This window comes from Ammodytes marinus (genome assembly GCF_949987685.1).
Source record: "Ammodytes marinus genome assembly, chromosome: 22".
Lineage (NCBI taxonomy): Eukaryota > Metazoa > Chordata > Actinopteri > Uranoscopiformes > Ammodytidae > Ammodytes > Ammodytes marinus.
This window is the reverse complement of record NC_137226.1, coordinates 9,826,990-9,852,640: the sequence shown is the minus strand read 5'-3', so window position 1 is coordinate 9,852,640 and position 25,651 is coordinate 9,826,990. Positions and strand designations below refer to the sequence as shown.

The 25,651-nt window shown below is 41.3% G+C and overlaps 1 protein-coding gene across 1 annotated transcript; it reads left to right on the top strand.

Annotated features, from left to right (window-relative positions):
• Positions 1 to 130: 130 nt before the first annotated feature.
• Positions 131 to 22,638, top strand: ube2h (ubiquitin-conjugating enzyme E2H). Its single transcript, XM_080051363.1, has 7 exons — positions 131 to 317; positions 14,081 to 14,157; positions 15,051 to 15,125; positions 15,239 to 15,278; positions 16,145 to 16,197; positions 17,655 to 17,783; positions 18,532 to 22,638. The coding sequence occupies exons 1-7, from the start codon at positions 265 to 267 to the stop codon at positions 18,654 to 18,656; spliced, it is 552 nt and encodes a 183-aa protein (XP_079907489.1). The 5' UTR covers positions 131 to 264; the 3' UTR covers positions 18,657 to 22,638.
• Positions 22,639 to 25,651: the final 3,013 nt, after the last annotated feature.

The window sequence follows — 25,651 nt, the reverse complement described above, 5'->3', positions numbered from 1 at the left end:
TGACGTTTGGTCGCCAAAATGTGACGTGGCTCGCGGAGTGATCCCAGCTTGTCAGAACCACGGTGAGAGGCGGTGAACAGCAACGTGAGCTCAGCCACTCATTAGGACAGAGAGACATTGAACAGTGAAGACGTTTATCCTACGTGGAACATTTCTGGAACGCAAATGTTAACTTTCGGATAGTACAGTTTGCTAGACTGTCTAGCGTCTCGGGTGGCTAGATTTCAGTTCACTGACTGGTGCTCTGCGGTGGAAATAGCAAAAATGTCGTCTCCAAGTCCGGGCAAAAGGCGAATGGATACCGATGTGGTGAAACTGTATCCTTTCTGAACATAAACAACAGCCTCGATATCGCTAGTCTAGTCAGCTATATGTTGAAATGTGATATGAGCAAAATCTTTTTTATTGATGCTGCTCGTTTGTGTCGATAACCCTACAGAAAGAGCTTCCATTGTGAATGACTGGTGTTGTTTTTTTTGTGTGTGTAAACAATATTTTGCTAGCAAAGCCAAGTGTTAGCTATTTCTGTCCTGCGAATCTCCAGTCGCTTATCGGGACAGCTGTGTTAACTAATCAGATCGGACCCCGTGTCCTTTTAGCATTTTCCAACTCTTATTGCATTATATTGGCAACATTAACGTTAATGTTGGCTGTGTGTACATTTGAAAATGATTGCAACAGACGCTAACGTTATTCTCCTTTTTCAGTAATGTCTTTCATCTTGTCACACCACCAATAATATATCTGCCAGCGGTAGACTGTATCAACATTTGGTTTCTTTGTCCAGCCTGTTGTTGTCAGTGGAGTTAAGTCAAAGTGGCCTTTTTATACGCTGAACACAGGAGCTTGTTTACATAACGTAAGGCTAACGTCAACTGAAAATGCTGTCGTCTTTTGTTCTACTCTCGCTAAAATTATTTTGGCGTTTTTGAACCATGAATATCATTCTGGCTCTCACAAGCTTTGCTTTGTAGCCCAACTAAGGTTTATTATTTCTAAATTGTGTCATTGCATCTGACACTTGAAATGTTGAACGTCTTGTAACGCTACTGAGCTGGCTGGCTAGTCTGCTGGTTAATTTCAACATCAAAATGGCCACCTGATCTGTGTGTGTGTGTGTGTCTCACTGTACTTCAGTGTCTGCACCCAACATATATAGAAGGCTAACTTGTGTCATTTCAGACTGTTATTTTTATATACACATTTGAATTTGAAGTGAGCATGGCAGCTGTTATGTGGTACAGCAGGTGTCATGAGCCTGCAGTCGTTTTAACTGTGGAATGCTTGAACTTTTTAGGCAACAATGTAGTTTGATCTGTCTTGAAGTCGTTGTGTCACTATGTTTACCTTTCAACTGCTGATTTATGGGCTCACCTTCCCTATGATCTGACAAAGGAAAATAAAACCATGACGAGATATTTTGCAGTACATACAATGTTTCAGAAGAACAGTGTGAACAAGTAGGTTTGTTGTTGTCCCAGCACAATGGAACGCTGCTTTATGATTGGGTAGCCTGTTACTAGCCGGAAACCACAAGAGGGAGGGACTTCGAACAGCTGATGGGATGGCAGTACAACTTCTTAGTCAAATATGGGGCTAGAACTGGGCTGGTCCAAACCGACCAAAAGCAAGGGAAGTTGCCCCACCAACATAATGGGTAATAAGTAGCAGTTTGAACATGTTGGTTGTTTCATCTTTTGAACTTTTAATTAAGATGAATAATAACTGTATTTGGTTAATTTGCTGATATACCAACCCGTATCATATCTGACTTATGCAATGCTGGATCTGCATTTCATAATAGAACTTTCCTCTGTGCCTCATTACATCACATTGAATTTGGAATGTCTGTGGCCTATATTTAAAACATGATTGTGATTGCCTTTTGTGAATTCACATCAACAAGGAGGCTGCAGATAACTATATTTTCTGGTTGGCCTGTTGCCTTAGGCAATTTGTTACGTCTGCAAGCTATCAAAAGTGCTTGTTTGAGCAAGTTTCTGCAACCCCCACCCCACTCTGCTTGTGTGGCCTATGGCAGCCATGACTGGGTAGGAGTAGTGGAACAACATACATAACCCAAGTTTTTACACACACACACACACACACACACACACACACACACACACACACACACACACACACACACACACACACACACACACACACACACACACACACACACACACACACACACACACACACACAGAGCCTTGCAGTAGTAGCCCCTCCTTCTTGAACTACTTGACTGACAGGCAAGAGCAGGTTTGCTGTTGGCCACCTGCTCAGTTCCCTACAATGACCTGTGTGTGTTTTAAGATACCATGAGTGAGCAGTGGTCCGCAAGTGTTGAGGACGACAGCAAATGTTGTTCTAGAGAATTGCGATTTACTGGCTTGCATAGCAAAGGGATTTGCTGCTGACTAAGCTGTCTTGTTTTGGTTGAAGTAGCCCCAGCAGGTTGTTGGTATGGGAAACAAACAGTAAGCTAAACTAGCAGTAATAACCTCCCCTCTGTGCTCCCTATCCCTGTGTCTCACCTGGTGTAACCAAAACCCTGACACTCACACTGCATTTCAGACAGGGGCAGCTTCTTTCTTATGGACTGACACTGAGAGCCCTCACGCATTAATTTGTTGCAGCCACCGGAGAGCTGAGAATCTAGCGCGGAGGCCATTAGAGAATTCATCAAAATGAATGTCAGAATGACCTCAACGTGTGGTATCACTGGGTTTAAACGTGTGTCCCGAGCCAGTTCGATGGCTGGCAGCCTGCTTTTAGCACCAAATGTACAGTCTTCGTGTTTGCATGCTAGCATTCTTTGTGCTATTTAATGAAATATAATTATGGAGAAAGCATAAAGGGTTTAAGTTTATACTGACTTCATGTATTTTTCTGTGTTGCCTACTCTTTCACACCCTTCCGTTGCAAAGTTATATTCTGGAGTGGCAAGAGACAGCTTGTTTATTGTCCATTGTCCACTTCTGGCCAAGCTGTGGTCCTGAACCTTATACCAGTATTATTCTCCAAAGGCCTCTGCATAACATTTTGCCACTGGCTATTCAGTCCCACTCTTGTGCATGTTGCTTTAATTTTTGGAACATGCTGTTCTTGAACAGGAGTCCAAGAGTGTGTCATTCAAAGAGCTTTACATTCAGCTGGCTGTGTGGGGTTGACTGCACATGCTGTGTAGGTAGTTGTGCTATTATTTGCATGCATTCATCACTGGTCTACCCGCTTTCCAAATGCTTTCGTGCTGTAAGCTGCTGGAATTTGAGCACAGGTAGATTACAAAGGACTAAGCCTGTTTTGAATGCTAACGCAAGCTCCTGTGGTGTCCGGCCTATGGATGGCAATGCAGAATATGGGAGAGAGAAAAGGAAATGTGTTGAATTATGATAATTTATTTTATTATGACTATATAGTAACAGTTTAAATTAGTCAAGTATAACCTTAAGAACATACTTTACAAATGTGTATATGTATAACTTTTCTCTGGTCACAAAAGTGATACATGACTTCAGGTAAACATCGTGAAAGTATTGCAATTGAATAAGATCAAATGTATTGGTACGAAGATGAAGGCAAACTTAGGGTAAAGGAGCTAAGTGGCACTTGCTAAACTCAGCTCAAACCTAACTTTGTTTTATTTACCACTGGAGTGTCAGTCTTTAAGTTGTTTATATTTTCGTATATGATATTGCATTTCATCAGAGGAAATGTTCAGAATTTTTTACGTAAACAGAACTGCATCCCAGCACTCTTTCAATTGCTGCCGGAAGGCCTGAAAGTGATTGGATAGCAGTTCTGTGAAGCATGGCCGACCGATGAATTATATTCGTGACTGTGAGGAGTTGTTGGGCGCTGGCAGTGCTGCATGCTTCCCCGGTCCCCAGTTGCCATCAGATACCTGGCATTAGTACCAGTATAGCCCTCTCTATCATTTCTCCCCCAGATCCGTTGTTGTGTTGTGTGTGTCACGTTTGTGTTTCATCTTTTACCTATCAAAATTTGTGTGCATTTTCAGATTCCTTTGTTTCCCCAGGTGACTGTTGAGGCAGTATTTGGCCTTCAATAATCCTGATTTATTCAGTTACGGGTGGGGCAAGCTGCTAGGGCCAATGTCCTCCCCCCCCCCCCCCCCCACACTTTTTAATGTCCTCCACACCATATCCCACCACCCTCCCCGAGTGGAATACCAATCCCGAGCTTTATCTGCTCTCCGCTTGGTGTTTCGGTTCCATTGTGCCCCTTGCAACGTGACATCCGGACGGCATCAGCAGCGGAGTCTTTTGTGTTTCCCATTTACAGAAGACCCGGTGACCTCCACCTCCATTGCTGCTGTGTCAGTCCATGTCACACAGTCACTCACAGGCAGCTAATCTGCACCCACCGCAGCGCTATTATTGCAGGACTGAACCAACTAGACACAGTTTTTACTGTAGGGAAGGAGCTAGCACTTTTTCAGCCTGGCAGTCCAACTGAGAGACTTTATTGAATGAATAGGATAGCTATGATGAGCCCATGACGAGAATGTGGAGGAAAGCTCTGGTCTGTTGGTGAAGTTGAACAAGGTGCTTTGTTATTATCGTGTCATAGTAAATACCTCTACAGTAGAAGACATAAAGGAGCTAAGAAGGTTACGGAAAACTTGCATGCCACACTACCATTTAGGATTATGCAAGACAGCAAAACGTGCATATACTGTTGATATAGAAGCACATGATTAACACTAACACAGAACAGATGGTGCAATTTCTTCAAAGTGAAATTATATGTTTGGATGGAATTCAGAGTATGTTTGGCGATAGAGGTTCACCTCAGCCTTGTCTTGTCTTTTTTGTACTTAGCCTTACTTTGGTAAGCATTGGCCATCCTGTTGTTAACCCTATAACCCAGTCATCCCTATGTAATCCATGTTTATTGTGGCTCAAGGTTAATATTTAAATTTTAGTAAGAAGCTCAAACACTAAAAAGGAAAATGTATGGAATGGCCCACCTACAGTATCAACACAACCAGTGATGGTATGGAATTAAACGGGTTGAAATGACATATTTATTTATTTTTGTTTTGTATACAGTCAATGGTAAGATTATGGTTCTTGGGCTGTCTGAAAATATTTTAATTAGCCCTAACCAAGCTCCTGCTTTTTTTCCCCTTTTTTTATTTCTTTGTGAGTGAACAAAGTACCCCATGTTCACTACTAAATTGTAAATGGGGCCTCTTTCAGTTTGCCCCCCCCCCCCACCTTGATTGACAGTCCTGTTATGGGGTTCCAGGAGCAAGGCACTCTGACAGTAGAAGATTCGAGGGCCTCACCATTAATCCCACAATGCAAATAGTGAAGCTTCCCACACGCATGTCTGAGTTCCCTCAGTAAAACAGATGGACTGAAGTTCCTCTCTTTGTTTCCCATTATTATTACTATTTCTTTATTGTATGGGTGCTCACGTGCACTGCTGTATTAATGTAGAGAATCAAAGGAGCGATGATAGGCTAGCTACATGTTTGGTCACAAGTTGTCATGTGGGCCTGTGAAGCCCGGGCCAGTTGTTTTAAAAATGTTGACTTTGTTTGGGCTTAGTTTATATGAAGTCAAAAAAGAGGCTATTCTGAAAAGTGCAACCTACACTATCCGCGCCCTGTCCTTGACTATCATGTAATCTGCCTCTGTACATCTTGTCTGTATCAAGTTGATAAAATTAGCCGAGTGTCTGTCTCCCACTGAACTTTAAATGCAGGTTTGTAAGCGGTTCCTCCAGCATACCAGTGTGGAAATTCTATTTTAATTTATTTTTTTGTCTTTTAGAAAAGCCTGCATATCTTGTCTTGTGTGTGGGTACGTTTGCTCATTAAACGGTTGCCTCACCAGATTCAGGCCATTGTTTCTCCGGGCCCCATCTCTGTTTCGTGATCATTAATAATCTTTTTTTTTTGTGTGTGTGTACATGCACGGAGCCCACACGCACGCATGTACGCACAAAGATTTCTGTGCTATTGCTGTAAAATAGAGCGTTGATTCAGTGAAGGGCTGAGAGGAGGAGCAGCTGAAGGATTTGCGTTTGATTGCAGTGGGTGGGCTCTCATCTCTCACCAGAGAAGACAAAGAAACTTAGCCTGTGCAGCACGGTGCCGCTGCAGCTCTCTCACAGGGAGGTAGCCATCAGCTAACATGGTATTCTCACTCAGGCCTTTTATGTAATAGAAACCACATTGCATTGGAATTCAGTATATGTTGGGTTGAGCATTGAGCGGGGTTATTTTTTTGTTTTCATTCTTTTGTCGAGGTTCATTTAAAAATGGAGGCATGTGCGAAGAACAGCTTTTCTATTTTTGTCAAATCCGGTTGTTTGGAAAGGTTAATTTCAAAGACATTTGGTCTCAGCCCTCGGGGTTTGTTTAATTCTGTGTTTACTCATTTCTATTCGAGCTATAAAAAAAAACAGCTAGTCTTATTAATACTCAAGGTAAAGGCAAAATGTGCATATGTTCAACATTTTGGACTACCTGTTACATAATCACATACGTTTTATGTGGCCTTTGAATGTTGACATTAAATTACCGGTAAGTCATAATTACACCGATGTAATACCTGGTCTTATATTACTGCAGCTCTAGACGTTGACCTTTTATATTTTCAGAGCAGAAATGAAAAAAAGAAGAAAAAAAATTAAATATAAGTATTTTAAGTTAATTTTCTAAGCACCTATACCATCCAGTGAGTGCAGCTAAAGGACATTTACGTGTGGGTTTCAGTGAGTTCGGCCTCCAGGTCTGCATGTCCATTGATATGTAAAACCTGCTGCAAGGTTTTCTTTCACACAAGCCGGCGGCACCAAGCGCTCCATCAGTTTTTAAATAGTGTATGTGTCAGAAAGAGCTGGGTGCTTCGAGGACAGGCACTTTTAAGCCCGGCTTTGCTTAATAACGCCACGCTCGAGATGTTGAAAGGATAGTTCATTTAGATTTAACATTTTGAGCTTGATTTCAGACAGTCCATTGAAAAGAAGGGCTTTCTTTGTTTTTCGGAAAACACAACCAAACATTGTGACCTGTCCAAAGTACAGCCTGTTAACATTAAGCACACATACATTGTTTCGCACTGTGCTCTTCAAACTTTAATAGATGTCAGGAAATGTATAATGTGATCTACATAGTTGTGCCTTTGTCTTAGTATACGTGAACTTTGTCACGACTATCCTAGCCAAGTCTTTTGAAGGATTAGATCATTCCTTGTGGTTGATTCAATTATTTTGTTTAGAACAAACACAAGTGCTTTATACCTTGTTGTAGTAGTATGTTGGAGTACAGGTTTTAGTTCCCCTTGAGCAAATCTACACAGCTAGAGGAGGGGGGGGGGGGGATATCTCTGGTATGTCTTGTGGGATATGGGCAGGCAGGGAAAAGGGGAAGTGAGAGCAGCTGGTAAGACCACAGGCTTGTCACTATCATACCAGTACACACCTCCATTCAGTTATCAGAGCCAGCCATGAACAGCCAGTACCGCCTCGCCTCATTGGAGAGCTGAGTATGTCCTGTACTGAAGGGGAACCAACATTTCCAAATTACTCAAGGCAAATCACAGTTTTACCTGTATATGTTAACAGCACAATAGATATACAATAAGGAAAACATTAGAATGGTATTCTTATTGCCATAATATCAGTATTGTGAAGGAAAAAATTGCATCGGGCCATCTGTAGTTGGGATGAATAGTAGCTGTTGGTAAACCCTTGCCATCTTGTGTGGTTTTCTCTTCATTTTGATGCCCCTTTTTTAGCTCACCATGTATTGACAGGATTATACATCCACTGAGTCAATGAGCTGAGGGTTGGAGGAGATTATTCGGACTATTCTCCCTATTGAAATGGTTCGGTTGGCGTCCAATCTGCATTAAAATTGAGTAGAGAGAAAGAGGTCGACTTAATGAGCAATAAAAGAAAGTAAACAGCAGGAGAAAACGTTGGCCCGGCCTCCGTGTGTAATGGAGAGGAGAGGAGAGGAGAGGAGAGGAGAGGAGAGGAGAGGAGAGGAGAGGAGAGGAGAGGAGAGGAGAGGAGAGGAGAGGAGAGGAGAGGAGAGGAGCGGAGCGTGTCAGCGGGATTGGCTGGTGACGGCTTCAGGGGAGATCTGTGTTTGTTTGGTGCTGAGCTGATTAAATCACACTCTCCCAGGCAGCAACACCGTGCCTACCACTGGCCCTGCCTGCTGTGGCAGTATTGTTGCTGTGCCACGCTAGCTCTGCATCTGTTTTCAGGCCGCGCTGAGTGTTGTAGAGGTCACACAGTAATCCTGCTTGGCTCTGTGCACTCACTGCTCTAATGCAAAGAAAGTTTGATGCATAAACATCCCGCCCTGCTTTCCAATACCCACGCTTCCCTGCTATTTAGTAAACCTGCAAAGCATTCTTACACTGGAAGTCAGTAACTCGCACATGCTTTGTTGTCGGTGTAACATTGATATTGTGTTTGTCTGTTTCGTTCATGTTTTTCATCTGTTTGAAGCTCCGTACTCTAATTAATATTATCTTTTACATTTCTTTTGGTAGTCTGTAGCATCTCTTTTGGTGAAGGAAGCCATTCACTGGTTCTGTGGTGCATACAATGGGTAGACTGAGGGCAGCTGCCATGTTTCCTGCCTTTCATCTTCAAGGCCTTTAGTTTGTACCTTGACGCTACCATCCGTGTGCAAGCGAGAGAAAACGAAAGAGAGGCGAAGAGAAAGAAAAGAAAGAAAAAACTTGTCTAAAACCAGTTACTCTCTGTGACGGTTATAGGGTTTATTCTGCCTTTAACACATTCTCACACCCATCTATCTATCTATCGATCGATCGATCGATCGCACTACACTATACACACTACAGTACTGCCCAGTGCAAATAATAACTACGGTACTGTCTGCTAAGTAACAGGATTATCAATTATTTCTCTCAATGTGGCACTCTCTTCTCTGTTTACATTAATGCCAGTTATCTTTCTGATGCGTTGATACATCTTTTATGAAGATGACACCGTTTTGCATAAGGCTTCCTTTGATTGCGAATAACTACATAATAACGCTTAAGCACTTGTCCAATGAAAAACATCCTCCTGCTCATAACCACCTGTCAACTACCTGGGTATCCAGAATGAGTCTTAACAATTTATTATTATTATGCCAAACATTTTTCTCTCTGAAGTCACCTCCAAAGACGTCAAGGCGTATTCCCCTGCTTATGTGTCTCGTACACACAAAGGCAAAAACTCATCATCGGCCCCGCAGTCCACAGCAATGATGTCATTCACATCCACAGATCTGCCTGCCAGGCTCGATCAGCACTCACCAGGCTGAACTCGTTTCTCTCATTATTTCTGCATCAGTATCTCTCAACCCCTCTCCTTTTTGGTGCCACACTTGCCATGTATCTTTGTGCTTTACTCTTCAACAGCTCTCTCTATCGTCTCCCCTGTTGCATCCTATAGCAGTCTATGGTCTCAGCCCACTGCTCCGTATGCTAACCTTATTCTACCCTCTCCTTTGATCTTCCTCTCCCCTGCTGGCTTTATGGACTATTAGTGTCTTTCAAGCAGACTCCTTTGCTTTGTTTTTCCAACTCTGAAACACAAGCACCGCCTCTGATGTATAGAGTCTTTGACACTCTTCTTCTTCCCTTGTCAGTGCTATTAATAACAGAACATTCTGCATGGTGTGTCCCTCCTGTTATTCAGTAACCTAGTTCTCTCCCCATGTCTTTTTGGTTTTCATTTGATTTGCTGCCTTTCCTGTTATTTCAGCCTAGTCTTCCCAGAAGCTCTGTACCTTCCCCTTTAATAGGATTAGCTTTAGGTGTTAGCAGGTGGTCAGGGTATTCAGTGCTGATGATATGCATATAGTGTTAACTGGCCTATGCAGCCAGTTTGCTCTTTTTGAACTAGATTGTTCATGAACAAGACACTGTTACTGTAAAGTGGTCAAAAAACATAAAAGAAAATAAGAAGTTGATGCATGTATTTAAATGTATTACATCACTCTGTTGATGAAAGGATAGTGTGGGCTTCTTCGTTCCCTTCATCTCACTAAAGATGAGACAAGGAACAGCTTTGAAACGAGCCAGTTCCTCCTCCCTTTTTACCAGATCCACAACTTTTTCTCTCTAAAGAAAGAAATGTTTTTCGAGCACAGTTGACACCGCATTGCTTGACAAGAGGGCGGCTTTTTTATGATTGCCCATCATGTTAATTTTTATTTTCTTTAGAAAGAGGTTGTGTGGGATGGGTTATTTTAATCCAGGGTCAGTCCGGGATAGTGGATTCAATGGCCTAGAAAGAAAACAAGACATGTCTAGACCACAACCATAAATACTATTTACTGCATATTTTTAAACTTAAGCCTTCACATGTGCTTTATAAAGTTCAAAATCGGCATAACATCTACCTTGGATAAACTGTTAAAAACTCTATAGGGGCTAATTTGATCCCCTTAAAATCAGTTTTTAAGCCTTTTTTCCCTACACATTGTTTTCAATGTGTCTGTCATATGAAAAAAGTCTTGCAGTGAAATTGTGTTGATACTGGAGTCACAGGTCAGTGTTTTAATGGTTGTACGAGATACAACTATCATGTGGATGTATGTTCTTCAGGATTGATTGGGCTCTGTGTATCAGAATACAAGTGTGTGTGTGTGTGTGTGTGCGTTTGCGTGCGTTTAAAGGATATTGACCCGGTGCTATCCACAGATTATGACTTATCTATACTAATCCAAGGGGTGGGGGGATGGATAGTCAATATGCTGCGAATGGATAGAGAGCTAGTATATGCGTGCCCTTGATCAAACCGCTTCAAACGCGGATTCAGGTGAAAGCAATTTGCCTTGCCTTTGAGACACGATGTTTTCATGTCACCTCCTGAACAAAACGTCACTGCAGCACACAGTTACTTGGTATATTTTCCATGTGTCCTGCCGATCCAGTTTTGTGACCTTCCACTTTTCTTTTCTTTTTCTTCTTCTGAATTTGGCTGGTAATTGAGTGGCTCTTTGTCGAACCACTGTCTCAACACATTTCCTACTCAATCCAACAGTTGGGAATTAAAAAGGCTCTACCAGAATGGAACTCCCCTTCTGTTTTTACAGACCTGCCAAACTCCTTCATATGGGGAGGGAGGGAGCCCTTGTTGACACTGACTTGTAGTTACTCACTGGGTGGAAGGAATGATTGCTAGGAGCTTTGGGTCTCTCGGTATTAAACAAAAGGCCGGTGGATTAGATCATGACACCATGATGGATGCATTGGAAGATGGCCAGAGTCCCATCAAAAGTGGATTCATAGTTTCAGGGATTGGCCTTATTAAGACGCTGACTAGAGGAGGAGGTGATGACAGTGTTGAAGTTGACGTCAAAGCCCCAAGATAAAGATTGTGTGAGTAATGTTGTATTTGTGATGGTGGACTGGGGATAGATGGAAGGTGCTCACTTCAACCATTGCTGGTTATGTGTGACTCTTGACTGCAATTAGCTTACTAGTGACGCGCGTGTGTGTGTGTGTGTGTGTGTGTGCGTGTGTGCGTGCGTGTGTGTGCGTGTGTGTGCGTGCGTGTGTGTGTGTGTGTGTGTGTGTGACATGTGTTCACATCATTATCATCATTTATGTGAGGAGGCAATGGATCGTGCAATGTGAGCTACTCCCTTTCCCTACCTCCTCCTTCCTCTCACATAATCTCACTATGGTGACACCAATATTTGCAGATCACTAAGACCTTAACCTTTGCTTTTGTACTTGCTTGTGGAATGAATTTATGCTTTAAACAGTCTCCGTTAAGCCCTGTAGTCATAGGTTTCAACTATACACAGTCAATATGGCTAATGTCAATTAGCCTGCAGAATAATCAGTGTTGATTCATTCTAGGCTTATTAATAACTTATCTCCCACCCTTGCCTCACTGCAGTCTTCTCTAGCATAACGCACACATTCCATACCCATACCATCCCCCTCCTTGGCATTACTTCCCCCTTCTCCCATGTAGTCGTGCACACATTCACACACCAGTGGTCTCCAAAGTGCATAGATGTCCTTACATGAAGGGCAGAACTTGAGTTAGCCTGCAGAATGAAAACCTAATGCATGTAGTTCCACTCCTGACGTGGCAGTTTGACTGGAGTCTCCCTATTGTGTATGGCTATAGAGCTGCAATTTTTTTTTATGGCTATTCACGCAAGCCTTGGACTTTGCATCAAAGAGCTTCAGAAGGGCTTCTCGACTACCGACAAAAGTGAGAACAGAAGAGGTTCCTCTTCTTGTCTGACAATGACACATTTCCCTTACCAAAAAGCCAGGGACTCTAGTCTGCTCTACTCAGACTCAAACCTGAGCTTAAAATAACCTTCCAGTTTGATTTAACCCTTTGGGGGTCAGCTTCCACTGCTAATGGGATACGCTCTCAATCAGGATTGACAAGCCAGCTGCTACTGTGCAGCATGGAAAACTAATTTTTTTTATCCCATCTCCAGTACCCTCTCTATCTCTAATGTGTTCTGTCGGGTCTTTCACTCTTGTTTTTTTTTCATGATGATCCCTTCCCACAGTTTCCTTTTCTACTTGTTTATTTTGCCTCTCAGTCACTCTCTGTTTTCAGTTTTGATTTCCTGTGCTGCTGCCTTCTTCCCTCGGCTCACATGAAAGGCAAATCCTTTTCTGTGATGCATTTGTGTTAGAGCGGAGATCAAAAATGATATGAGCGTACACATTTTATGCACATAGCTGTAATAATGGATTTCCCATATGATACACCGAAGATAAGCTTTAGGGTTTATTATTATTATTATTATTATTATGGTTATTATGTCTGTAGCTGAGAGTGGCGCTGGAAAACAACGGGTGATTATTTCCTGCACTAACCGTTCTAAACGTCTCCTGTGTTAGATATAAGTCAGAACATGCTGACTGTTGGCTTTTTTCTCTCTTTCTGTACCAAGATCCTTGCATCCCAGTAAATAGTGTGTCATCATTAATATGGTGACCTTATTATGCATCACTGCTGTTTGTTGACATCCAAACAGTCGTACACCCACATGTTTACAGAATCGTCATTCTCTGCGGTCTGTTGCACGGGGAGAGTTGGATTCAAATCATTTTCAGAGCTTTTGCCTTGATCAATCATGATGTCCCTTCCACAACGACTAAATATGAAATAATTGTTATAACCTCATACTTTTCATTACCTCTTAACAAAAGCATAACTCAGTTCAGTAACTTGCACGTGTGTTGACATGTCTTGTCAGAAGGCTTCTCTCTGATTGGCTGGATTATTTGCTCATCTAGACTCAAAGAGCCACTTTGATTTTAGTTTTTCATAAAAGGAGTTACCGATCTCCTCCAATGTTTAGGAAGAGAACTATATTTGTTTTGTGAGACCAAAGTGTGTATGTTTACGACAGTGGGAGATTCTTCACTTGAGTTTTCCGACTGTCCCTCACCCTCAGGTTGTTGGATTACAAACTACGTAACATAAATTTAGATCGGAAGGTGTACTTTGTTATTTCAAGCCCGACATTAGATACGACATGTGGAAAGAGGACTGCATGATCCTGGAAGGCATTGTGATCTATTGGCCGGTGAGATTGTGAATGATTTTCTTTTTTCTTGTTTTGCAATGACTGGGCCAGCATACACTGGGGATATATTAATTCAACATGCAGAATGATACATTGGCATGAGGCTATCGATTGTCATTGAAAATGAGTCTCCAGGACTAGGGGTCAGAACAGCATCCAAGTGTAATTTTCCTGCATTGATTTGTTTTCATTATGTGTCACGAGCTATCATTTCTCTCTTTTGTTTTCATAACTGTGTGATGTGAAAGAATGATATTGGGTAGAAGAGAGGATGGAAAAAGGTCACGCTCGGCTCGTGTCCTTGCAGCAAAAGCATGCAATAATGTGTTACATTTGAAACGACTGCAGCCGAATTTCCATTTCAACAAGGCAAAATTGTTGGCAAACCTGTATATTCTTGCATTATCATTGTGTTCCCTCAGGTTGTTTTTTGTGTATGTGTGTGTGTGTGTGTGCTGTCACGTGAAGACGTTGTCCTTAACAGCCTTACAGCATCGAGAGCAAGCATGAAGTAACCATCCTCAGTGGACTCAACGAATTTGTAGTGAAGTTTTTCGGGCCACAAGGAAGTAAGTGTTTAAGATTTTGTTTATCTCAATGCTGTTAGAAAACTGTTAATCGGACCACATGTAATGTTTAGTTAAACCTTACCCAGAGCATAAAGTGCCCTGATATTAACAGAATGTGTGCTGAGGGCATCCAGCGCTGCAGACTGTCATTCTCCTGTTTGGAACATAACAAGAGGTTTGTCACGTAGTAGAAAAGTAAAACCGATTGAAAGCAGGCCTTGAAAGCAGAGGAGCCAGGCTGGAGGAGAATTTGCAGGAGGAGGAGGAGAGTGGCCTCATCAGCAGGAAATACTTCTTTCAATATGCTGTTAGCACTGAAACCACTGCTACGTACTCATGCATCAGTTAAAAGAGGAAGTGGTTGTTCGACCCTTTTTATGATGCCTCGAAACGATGCCAAAATATGTGTGTGTGTGTGTGTGTGTGTGTGTGTGTGTGTGTGTGTGTGTGTGTGTGTGTGTGTGTGTGTGTCTGTCTGTGTGTAGTCATACTGTATGTGTTGGTCAGATTCAGTATGGCACATAGGGGTCCTGTTACACACAGCTATTCTGGGAGAGCACTTCATACTCATTCTGACCACCTCTTTCATGTCAGTGCATTATTACATGATTTGCAATTTAGTCATTATCCTGGGCTGAGATACTCACACTGCATAAAAAAATCCTGTCAAATGGAAACAGTGAAGTGGTATATGTGTAGCTCATTTCCTCTCTCTCTCTCTCTCTCTCTCTCTCTCTCTCTCTCTCTCTCTCTCTCTCTCTCTCTCTCGATATAACCCTTGAGTGTTTAAATCCATTGCTGAGCGTGAAGGATGGAATATAATGTAAAATAGAGTGAAAGTCTCTCCTCCGTCCTCGACAGTGTTTAGTCATTATTTCTCTCTCATTTTCCAGCACCGTACGAGGGAGGCGTGTGGAAGGTGCGAGTAGATCTTCCTGACAAATACCCTTTCAAATCGCCATCAATAGGTGGGGGCTCTCTTCTATTACACCAAGGATATAGGATCACATTTGTTTGGGTTCCACTTCACTTTATTTATTTTCTCACGTTGTCCTCATCTCTACCTTGCTTTTTTTCTCAGGATTCATGAACAAGATTTTTCATCCCAACATTGACGAAGCGTAAGTTCATTTCGGTCAAGTTTTTTGATGCTTTTTTTTTCTGTTACTTTGAGGCAACAGTGCATTGTAGACTATGGGGGTTTTGGTCCCTAACCCTCATATGAATGCCTTGGTGTGTTGAACCTTACCTCATTCAATGAGATTTGATTGATGTTTTATTATGATGTCATGTAAACAGCTGGCCTATCATGTTGTGAACAAAAAAAAAATTGGCTGATTCGTTCATATTTTTAAATGTATTCTGTATTGCCTCTTAAGGTTCTACGGCTTTGAAATAGTTTTGTATTACACTCTTCACTTTTATAGAAGCCACCAAATTTAGCTAACAGCTTCAAAATCACACTTCTATTGATCTTGGCCAAGTTCTTTGTGACACCGGGCCCTTTAATCCATTGCACAGAGTCTAAATCCTCTGTAGCACAGCTTTACATGTGACATTTCAATTTAACAGCCCGGTAAAGTGTGTTCATATAAATGTGACTTAAAAATCTTTCTGTCATAGATCTGTGGTTAACAATATTTGCCCAGCTAACAAGAACAGACAGTGGTGTTTATGTCTCGCCTCAATTATTCAAACCACTTTAAGTTATAAAGTTATACTGTATATTTACCAGTGACTAAATACCATTTGAATGCAACCACCTGATATGTCAGACCTGGTCACATGTTACTTTACAGCTTGACAAGAATCTCCTACACTCTCCATTAAACACAAGCTAAATAATGCTGCATTTCTGAGCAACAGTTGCAAATGGACTGGCTTTGTTTGAACTGTTGACAAACTCAGCAAAAATTACAAGGGGGATTGAAAGGCACACGTTTGCTGTACCCCTCTAACTCTTGTGTTTTCTTCTTGTTTTTCCCAGTTCAGGAACGGTGTGCTTAGATGTCATCAACCAGACATGGACAGCCCTTTATGGTGAGTATCCCCCGCTGCGTATGTGGCCGTATTAAGTTTCCGCACTGGGGTCTGTGTGATGATGAGAAAATAACTTGACACAGTGCCATCAGCATGGGGAAAATAAATAAATAAATAAAAGTGACTGCAGGCCAGGGCCCCTATCTAGCAAAGTATGGGCACAATTGACCGTAATCTACTTAGCGGTGGGGGAGGACGTAAACACTAATGAGGTAACACCCTCAACCAGAGAGGTCAGAATACATTCACCTTCAACAGGAATGATTTACTGTCTGTCAGCTGGGTGAGACGCCGACATGCTCGCATAGTCTCGATGGCAGCGATTGTTTCTCACCCAGTTGCTCTTTTCACTGTCACAGTCCCTCTCTTTCTCTCTGTCTCTCTCTCTCTCTTTCTCTCTCTCTCGCTCCATGTCCCTGTGCCCTTCTCCCCATTTCCACATTAATTTCTCGTAACAGCCCCTCCACAGGGCTACGATAGCCTGGTAGCAATATAAATGCCATCACAGTAATATCCCTAGCAGATTTGACGGCATCCGTTTCTATTTATTGTCAATGGTGTTGTTGATATTACGGCGTAAATAGTATTAAAGCAACTTCAGAATTCAGAATTATCTCTTGATTCCAATGCGTTGATGTAAAGAGGAGAACATTTGCAAATAAATGTGAACGCTATTAATGACTCAATTGAGGTGGCTTGGCCTGTATTTGTCTACAATCAAGTCAAACCAGAATACAGCTTGTGTTATATTTACCTTTTGTTTCTACTAGTATCAAAAAAATGCTGTGGTTTGTTATGTGGCGAGTGTTTAAAAGAAAGCAAATCAGATTGGACAAACATAGGAGAGCATAGGCCAATCAACCACAGTGCAAGAGTGAACAATACAACTGATTAAACCAGCCAAACATGATAAATGCTGTCACAATAGACTTAGTCTTGCAAAGCCAGACCAAACTACAGCAAGTAGTATGGGGAGTTACCCTGGTAGCCGATGTATGCGCTCATTGACGCTGGCAAAACCAGGGAAGCCAGACTACAATAGACTTGTGGCTAACTGGAGTGGACCCGAGGGTGACACCTAGGAGACGAGAGCAGAATTGCATGTTTTTTGTACTAGGCCTCAGCTCAAAGAGAAATCTAAAGGCCTGCTAGCAAAGCAAAGAGCTAGTGAAAGGGATTAGTGTGGTTCATGTCTCTTTGAGGCTGAGGGTTTTACATTAGTGAAGTTGTTGGTAGAATATAGTATCATATGTCTTTGATCCTTTTTTTATACCGCGATCACCGACTAATGTGTGTGTACATTGATTATAAGCTTTCCTGTCAGCCGATCAACAGACGCGTCGGTTTGATATTTAACATTAAATTTAGTTCATTGGTTTTCCCCCAGATTATGTAACTCTCTACTTACGTATTGCTTTCATTTTGTTAAAGCTGTAATCCGTTGTCCTCTTCCTCAGATCTGACCAACATCTTTGAGTCGTTCCTACCCCAGCTGCTGGCTTACCCCAACCCCATCGACCCCCTGAATGGAGACGCAGCTGCCATGTACCTTCACAGGCCAGAGGAGTACAAGCAGAAAATCAAAGGTTCAACCCTTTATCCGTATCTGTTGGGTCCCTTTTTAGATATTTAAAGGTGCAGTGTGTAATATCTGAATATTTAGTGGCGAAAGTTCTAGAATCCAACGCTCCCTGGGTAACCCCACCACTTTCGAATAATAACACAAGCTACAGTGGCCTTCATGGAAAATAAGCTAGTTACATACGATGGCATCATCCATCCCTGACTCAAGTTTTTCCACAATATCAAGTGATGAAGTGAAGATGTATTTAGTTATTTATTCTATAGTGCTTCTTCTTCATCTAGGTGCAACGGGTGCATTTTTCCAGCACATTCACTTTTAAAAGGCTTATAATAATAATAATAATGGATTGGATTTATATAGCGCTTTTCAAGGCACTCAAAGCATTGGCCAACCCGCTCTACCACCTGAGCCACGGTTGCCCTATGGCCATTAAGTTTGTCCATTCTGTTCTACTGTAGAATCATGACGGTGCAAAATGGCGGACCTCCATGGTGGCAAGCCCTGCTCTTATTTAGCTATACAAGGCTCATTCTAAGGAAATAAATGAAAAACCTACTTTTATTTCCATTTTATACCAAGTCTGTTCTGAAAAATAGAAATACATTCTACACACCACACCTTTAAGTTATTTTCCCATATCTATTACACTGGCAAAATATATAACTGATCACTGTTTATTGCCTGCGAGTGTTGGCCGTCAGTATTTCCCATCTGACCCTGCCCGCCTTTCTGTTTCTTTCCCTCTATAGAGTACATCCAGAAATATGCAACAGAGGAGGCTTTGAAGGAGCAGGAAGAAGGGCAAGGGGACTCTTCATCTGAAAGCTCCATGTCTGATTTCTCAGAGGACGAGGCCCAGGACATGGAGTTGTAGTGATAGGAGGGCATCCCCCCCCCCCTATCCCGCCCCCCTCCTTTAACCCCCCTCCCCCACAGAGACTATATTTGATTTCCTAACCATGAGAAAGCAGACTTATAATATTCATATTTAAACAAGTTGATTTTTTTATTATTATTATTACTACTAAATAAGGATTTTTATGGATATAGCCTTTTGGTGTGTTTGCCCCCCCTCCACCCTCCCATTCTGTAGCCGTTTCTCCCCCCCCCCCCCCGTGCACACAGACGTTGTGATTGCTTTCACGCACTCCCTCTCCCTGTCATCGCTGCATTTTTAAAAGGTATAGTCATAGGCAAGGAATTCTCCCCATGAACAACTAATTTCTTCACCCATATTTTGCTTTTTTTAAATTGTAACTTTCCAGTTTGACCTGAATCCCAGTTTTCTTTCTTTTCCCATTTGGCGAATTGATTCTGACCAACATTTTGTTAGTTGCTCCGCTACAGAGCTAATTAGCCTTTCTTGTCTGGGTGTACAGCTCGACAATATTATCCTGCAGTGGAGACAGTATTTTTTTTAAGGCGCACAATCACATGCAAAGGTGTTTAAGCACACCTTATATAAAATACAAAGAATCTTAGTGAATCTTTAGACACTCATAAATCAACCCTGAATGCGTCCTCAGCATATCTTTTCGACATATTGTCAGTAAAAACAAATATGCCTTTTTTTCTTTCTGGATTCTACCTAGACATGTTACTTAACTTTTTGTTACTCTTTGTTGACCTGCTGCAGCAACCTGTCTACATGTGCAGCTGTTCAGTGCAAAAATCGATGCTCTACAAGGTCTTTGCCTTGGAAAACAAATTCATTTTAACACGTCTCGTTACAGGGTGAGTGACAATGTGGTGACACAGACGTGTTGGGTGCTTTTAGTGTTGATTTGTTGAGTTTGGCAATGAAGAAGAAGATGGCTTTATACTGATGCATTTGTGATGATTCTGGTCGGACTCACTTGGTATGATGGGAAAAATAATTATCATCTTTTCTGGTGACTTTAGGCATACACTAAAAACAGCAGCAAATTCAGTTTTAATTTTAGTGAAAAGTAACAAGAATTGTCATATAGTTAGTGAGTGGATCTGAGAGAAAGAAATGAAGAGCTATTTATCGAAGATTCAGGTTTGTGTAGGATCAGCCCTCCCCACATTCCACTGTTACCTTGAGTTTTCCCACAGTGCACACCCTTCATATTGGTCTGACCTGTGTTATGTATCCCAACTGCACATCAACTGGACTGCCCCCCGCCCCCCTATGCCTGCCCCTCAGGGCCTTTGTTTGGATCAAGAAGAATACAAAATATGACATTTAGGATTGTAGCAATTTTCACTTGAAAGGAATTCATTTCAAATACATTTCAACATGTACAGATCTGACTTCTCATCTACAAAAAAACAAAACCCTGTTGTGATATTTGGTGGGCAGATTAAGGCGTAAATCCATGATGCGCAACAAGAGAATGCAATTGCAGCTTTGAATTGTGGCTACTTTTATTTCTTGTTTCTTTTTGTTCTTAAACTTTTTTTAAATTTGGGTCAAATCGTTTGGATTTTTTTTGTACAGCATCTACCTTGTACAGTGATAAGACGCCTCTATGTATCCTCATGACAACTCTGTGTTGAACCCAAAACACTTACCGAGTGTTGCTCTTCGAGGCATGGCAGTGAAACTACCTAGAAAAAGCTTGAAATGTATTCACTTCGTAGACTTTGAAGTAAGAATCCCAGGTTGCTTTGTGGCTGATTGCAGATCCTGAGTGGGAGATTCAAGGCAGGAGGTCACCTCTAATCTCTACACCCTCTTTCTATGCCTCATCAAAACAGTAAAGGGGACCGAATACCACCCAAAAACCATGTTCTCCAACGAAATACCATGAAGGTCAAAAGTAACTAGAAAAGCACAGTGTTTTATCCCATCCCTACTTGTATCCTCCTCTTCTTGCAATTTTTGATTAGACATCTAAATTTCCACTTTCCCACAGAGAAGGGCAATTACCCCGGGCTGAGTGGCGTTATGTTCATTTGAGCTAATGTTTTAATTTTTATGGCTCAGTTTTGAAATACAGTTTGGTTGTATCTTACATTGTGATTAACATTTTCACCCCGGACATATTGAAAATTATCCGCTACTATTTGTTGAGCTGTGTTTTTTTTTACATGTCAGGATAGGGTTAGTTTTGCTGGGTGTTGGACTTCAACTAAACAACATACAGTATGCTATATGACTGTATTACAGATAGAGTTAGCTAGTTTGGTATAATTACCTGATAAAGCATTCATTACTCATCTGTTTCTTTAGTTAGTGTGTCTGTTGTATGGTTATATGTAAGATACTCCATAGACATGCCTCATACTTGTTCTTCTTTGCAGAGTCATTGTACAATTCTATGTTCATGATTATCACCACATTTGAATGCAGATTCGGCACAGAGCGGCTTCCTTCCTTGATTAATTTTTTATTTTTCAGATATTAATCCGACGAGTTTGACTGTTTTAAAGCTATGGGATAATATTTTCTCTTCATCCAGCCTGGGAAAGTTTTGAATGTTAGCTCGGGGGGGTTAGCTTCCAGCAGGATGCAGCCATTTTAATGTGTTTGCAAAGCTCACGTCTACATGTGGAAGGCAGTATAAACCCATGTGAATGTTTTACACGTGTTTAGAGTGTTGGTGAAGTTTTTGACCCACATCCACTCAAACAGAACAAACCTGCAAAATGTATGCAGATCCCCACTCACGATTTGGCTTGCATTTTCTCTTGAAGCTGCCTATAAATGTGCATTTGTTCATTAGAGAGACCTCCCTCTTTTTTTGTTTTTAATCTAGGTCATCAGGCACCACTGTTGTAAATTCTGGTTCTGCTCAGTTATCACACTTTGTTTTAAGAAATTCAGTTGTTGGAGTTGTTTTACTTTTCATTCGTGCAGTATTGTACTTGTGTGCTGGAAATACAGTATATCTGAGATGACAATTGTAATAAAAAAAATAGCACATGATGCAGTGGTGCAACAGGGAACCTATGATACTTTTGTTTCACGATCATCTGATCATTTCAGCAGCCTCCATGGTTGTCTTTTTATTTTATAATTTTTTTTTAAATCCCTACATCACTTTCAAGAGACATGAGGGCATTTGCGTTTCAGGGTGTCATTAAGTCATCAACTGAAGAAGATCTTCTCAAATTAATGATAATGCTTCCCATCGCACCCTTTACTTCTAAATTATTTTTGAAAAAGTATGGAAAATCATGTTTGTGTGCTTTTATCAAAAAAAAAGTTTGACTCCCCCTCATCATCTTCTCCAAAAGCACAAGTGTAAAGATTACAAAGTGTTCACGACCCACAATTTTAAACAGTGACTCCAGTCAACCACATGTACGTCATACTTGGATTGATGGGGCCTCGCAATTCTAACTGCAAACTTACAGAGAAAGTCCAGTCCTTAGCCATAGCCCTGCCCCCCTACACACACACACACCCTGCCGGTTACATTAAGGATGAAGGTTCTCGGCTAATTGGACAAGAGTCTATCATTAATCCATAGACGGGACGCTCAGGGGCCACCCTGTTTTATCAGCTGCAGAGAGTCCCACAGACTGTGTTGACTGGGTCTCCTTGTACACTTGCATGCTTCTGGTGTAGAGTGGAGGCTCAATTGGTGCACACCTCCCATTCTGTCTTGTGCTTGTGTTGATATGTGTCCGGTTCAGGCCTACCGCTGCCTTCAGGGGGATTCAGCACACACAGCATGGAAAGTGGCAGTCTTTCATTTAGAGAAACTACGTAAATGTTACCTAGTGTGTGATACTTGAGGGATAATAATAAAAAGTCAAAAGGTTTTTTTTTTTTTTTTTAAAAAAAGGTCCATCCCTGGTCTTATTTTTACAACCCTATTTGCCCTACTTCTCTTGTTTTTTCTTTGCATTGTGAAGTGGGCATGCTTGTCAAAAAGACAAAATGCTCTCTATTAATAGGCTTATAACCTCATACATAGTTGTGTATAAAATAAACTGTTATAACTTCTTTTTTAATAAAACATTCAATGTGTTTAAATGGTCTTTGTCTGAGCCTGATGACTCATCTGTTGACTTCAGGACTTTACTGCAGCAAACATTAACATCTGCATATGTTGTATGTTTATATGTGATGTCCTAAGCCCATTGCGGTTTATGCAGCCAGGTTGCATTCATTCTCCCTTCTTTGTTTTATACTAGTTGGAATCTGTGGATCCTGATAATCTGATAAGTATGTCTAAATATGCCTTTATGATTCTGTGGGGAACTTTATGATCTCACTTAGCTGAATTCCAACTGTGTACATATTTAAGGTGAACCAAATGAGCACACTCCTAAAAGTCATATATAATGTAATTTTGCTTTATCTATTGTATAGATTGCTTTACAACTCTGCCATAATATACATTTAATATTTATATATGGGTGAAATGACACAGCCCATCAACCACACAAAGCCATTATTCACATTTTTTATTTTATTTTATTTTATTCTTTTTAATTTATTCTTAATCCATTTTTTTTGCCATTTCTTAAATTCATATTAAAAGTTGTATCCAGAAGAAGACATTAGGCATCCAAACGGATTTAGAAAACCTCTCACTGTCAGTTTCAGCACCTTGAATTGTGATAGAAAAGCATTAGATTTTGTCTTGTTCAGAAAACTGGCCTGTAACAGCAGCAGCACTACCACAAGGTGTCAGTGTGGCACTACACTCCTCTGTCACAACTCCCTACTTCCAAGCTATGCTTCCAAGTCAACTTGTACAATATGGGCCACTGTCCCTGTAAGAGCTGTGAAACCTGAGAATGAGGTTAGTGCCCCAGTACTGAAATGGGTGGGGGTAATGAACGAATACAGCGGATTCCTTAAAAAAACACATTAGAAAAGTGTTTCCGGTGATTCTATTGTTGTAATCTGTTAACTGAATAACCAGTGTCTCCACCATTCTGGTTGGGTTTATGTAGCACTGCATAAGTCTTGCATACTGCAGTGAACTGTTCCAAATCTGCTATAAGCATCTGAGCTTCTTCCCTGGGGGTTTTATTTTGAAGGGGACATTGCCATTGGACTGGGTGAGATTAATGCTGGGGTGGAGGATTTGGGGAGAAAATGGCAGTTGGGATAGAGATTTGAATCCAAATACCTTAACCACTCCACTTGTTCTCTTTGGTCCCTCCCCTATGGTCCCTCCCTGACACGCTCTACACCAACAAAGTCGTGCCAAAGTGAATGGACAGTCCCAACAGCCAAGGAGAACAGAGAATCAGAGCCTTAAAAAAAAGGTCCATCCCTGGTCTTATTTTTACCACCCTCTTTGCCCTACTTCTATTGTTTTTTCTTTGCATTGTGATGTGGGCATGCTTGTCAAAAAGACAAAATGCTCTCTATTAATAGGCTTATAACCTCATAAATAGTTGTGTATAAAATAAACTGTTATAACTTGCTGAAATCATATACCCCAGCTTTAACCTTCCTATGAGGGCAGCCTCCACATGCAAAGATGGCTGCTGTTTCAAAACTGAGCCACACGATGGCGCTCCCTCATCTAGCCCTCCTCACCCATCCATCCGTCCATTCTGAGCTGAACCCCCCTCCCACCCTTCAATCTGAGTAATCACAGCAGGGGAAAATAAAATGCTGTGACATAAGGCTGTATAATCCCTTCTCCTCTCAAAAATGTATTCTGTCACGCAGCAATCTGCTCCCTCTCTCTCTCGCTCTCTGTCCATCTCTACTGCTGTAGCAGTGCTGCTGAGACATGAATTTACTCTCCAGTTTGATATTCCGTCGATGTTTGGAAGAAGCAGCACTGTGCTTTAGCTTTTGTTACTTTTTGTTTTGTTTTGTTTATATTGTGATAAGATGAACCCGGAGAGACAAATGCCAAGAACATTCTCACATTTAAAGCTTTAGTGTGTAACTTTTTCATATTATAAATGAATGTCATTCATATTAAAGCCATCGCCAAACGAGTTGACACAAAGATGATTAAGCAGCTTAATCAGCTCCCCAAAACTCTGTCTATCACTTGGAATGGCAGCATTTACAAACTAGTGTCGCCCCCCCAGCACTGGCGCAGGAGTTCAAGAAGCGCCCAGTTTTCAGTTGTTGATTCTACCGCTAAGAAAAAACCCGGACAGCAGAAGGTACAAAATCCATGCGCAATCTCTGAAGGACGCCCTCATGTAGATGCGTCAACGGTGTTGTTGTACTAACTCAGAATATTTCATGAGGGCTATATGCACTACAGATTTAATGCAGTTACAGCTAGGGATGCATGATATCGGACTTTTTGACGATATCTGATATTGCAAAACTCATTCGGCCAATAACCGATATCAATACCGGTATATAGAATTAATATAATCTCTTGTTTTCCCACAACTAATTGCAGATATCAAGTCTCTTCTATTGAGGAATTAACATATTAGTATGCAAACTCTTATCGTGTCGACCCACCAGCAAATGCAGACATATATACAAGCTTTAATTAAATTTTTTGTTTCAAATAGTTTTTATTTTGTTTCAAATGAGAAATATATTTTACTGTAGATTATCTAAAATATTTTGACCTCCTCTCTCGCTCTGCTACAGGTTGTATTATGTGATGATGCAGTAGTATAATTATCGGTTTGTAATATCAGTATGTTTTCCGATGTCCGATATTTAATTTTAAAGCCAATATCTGCTGGTACCGATAAAAACTACTTTTGTGAGACTTTCGTAACATTGTGTCATTTTTCGGGGCTGTAGTAAGAAGTTGGATTTAATTTCCTTGCGGTACATTTACAAGGTGCACTTCCTGTTTACACACCGCTTCCTCTATGCTAGGGCCGCACAAGCTCCAGCGTGTCCACATCAGACCCCTAAAGGGCCTTCAGCCTGGGCCTTGAATGTCAGTCAGGTGCTCCACACCAGTCTGTGCTCCAACAGAAAGCCTGCAAAAACAAGAA

Coding starts and splice junctions, on each gene's coding strand:
- ube2h (XM_080051363.1), top strand. CDS start 265: ATGTCGTCTCCAAGTCCGGGCAAAAGGCGAATGGATACCGATGTGGTG. Junction 16,198..17,654: donor GACATGGACAGCCCTTTATG/GTGAGTATCCCC, acceptor CCTCTTCCTCAG/ATCTGACCAACATCTTTGAG. Junction 17,784..18,531: donor GTACAAGCAGAAAATCAAAG/GTTCAACCCTTT, acceptor TTCCCTCTATAG/AGTACATCCAGAAATATGCA.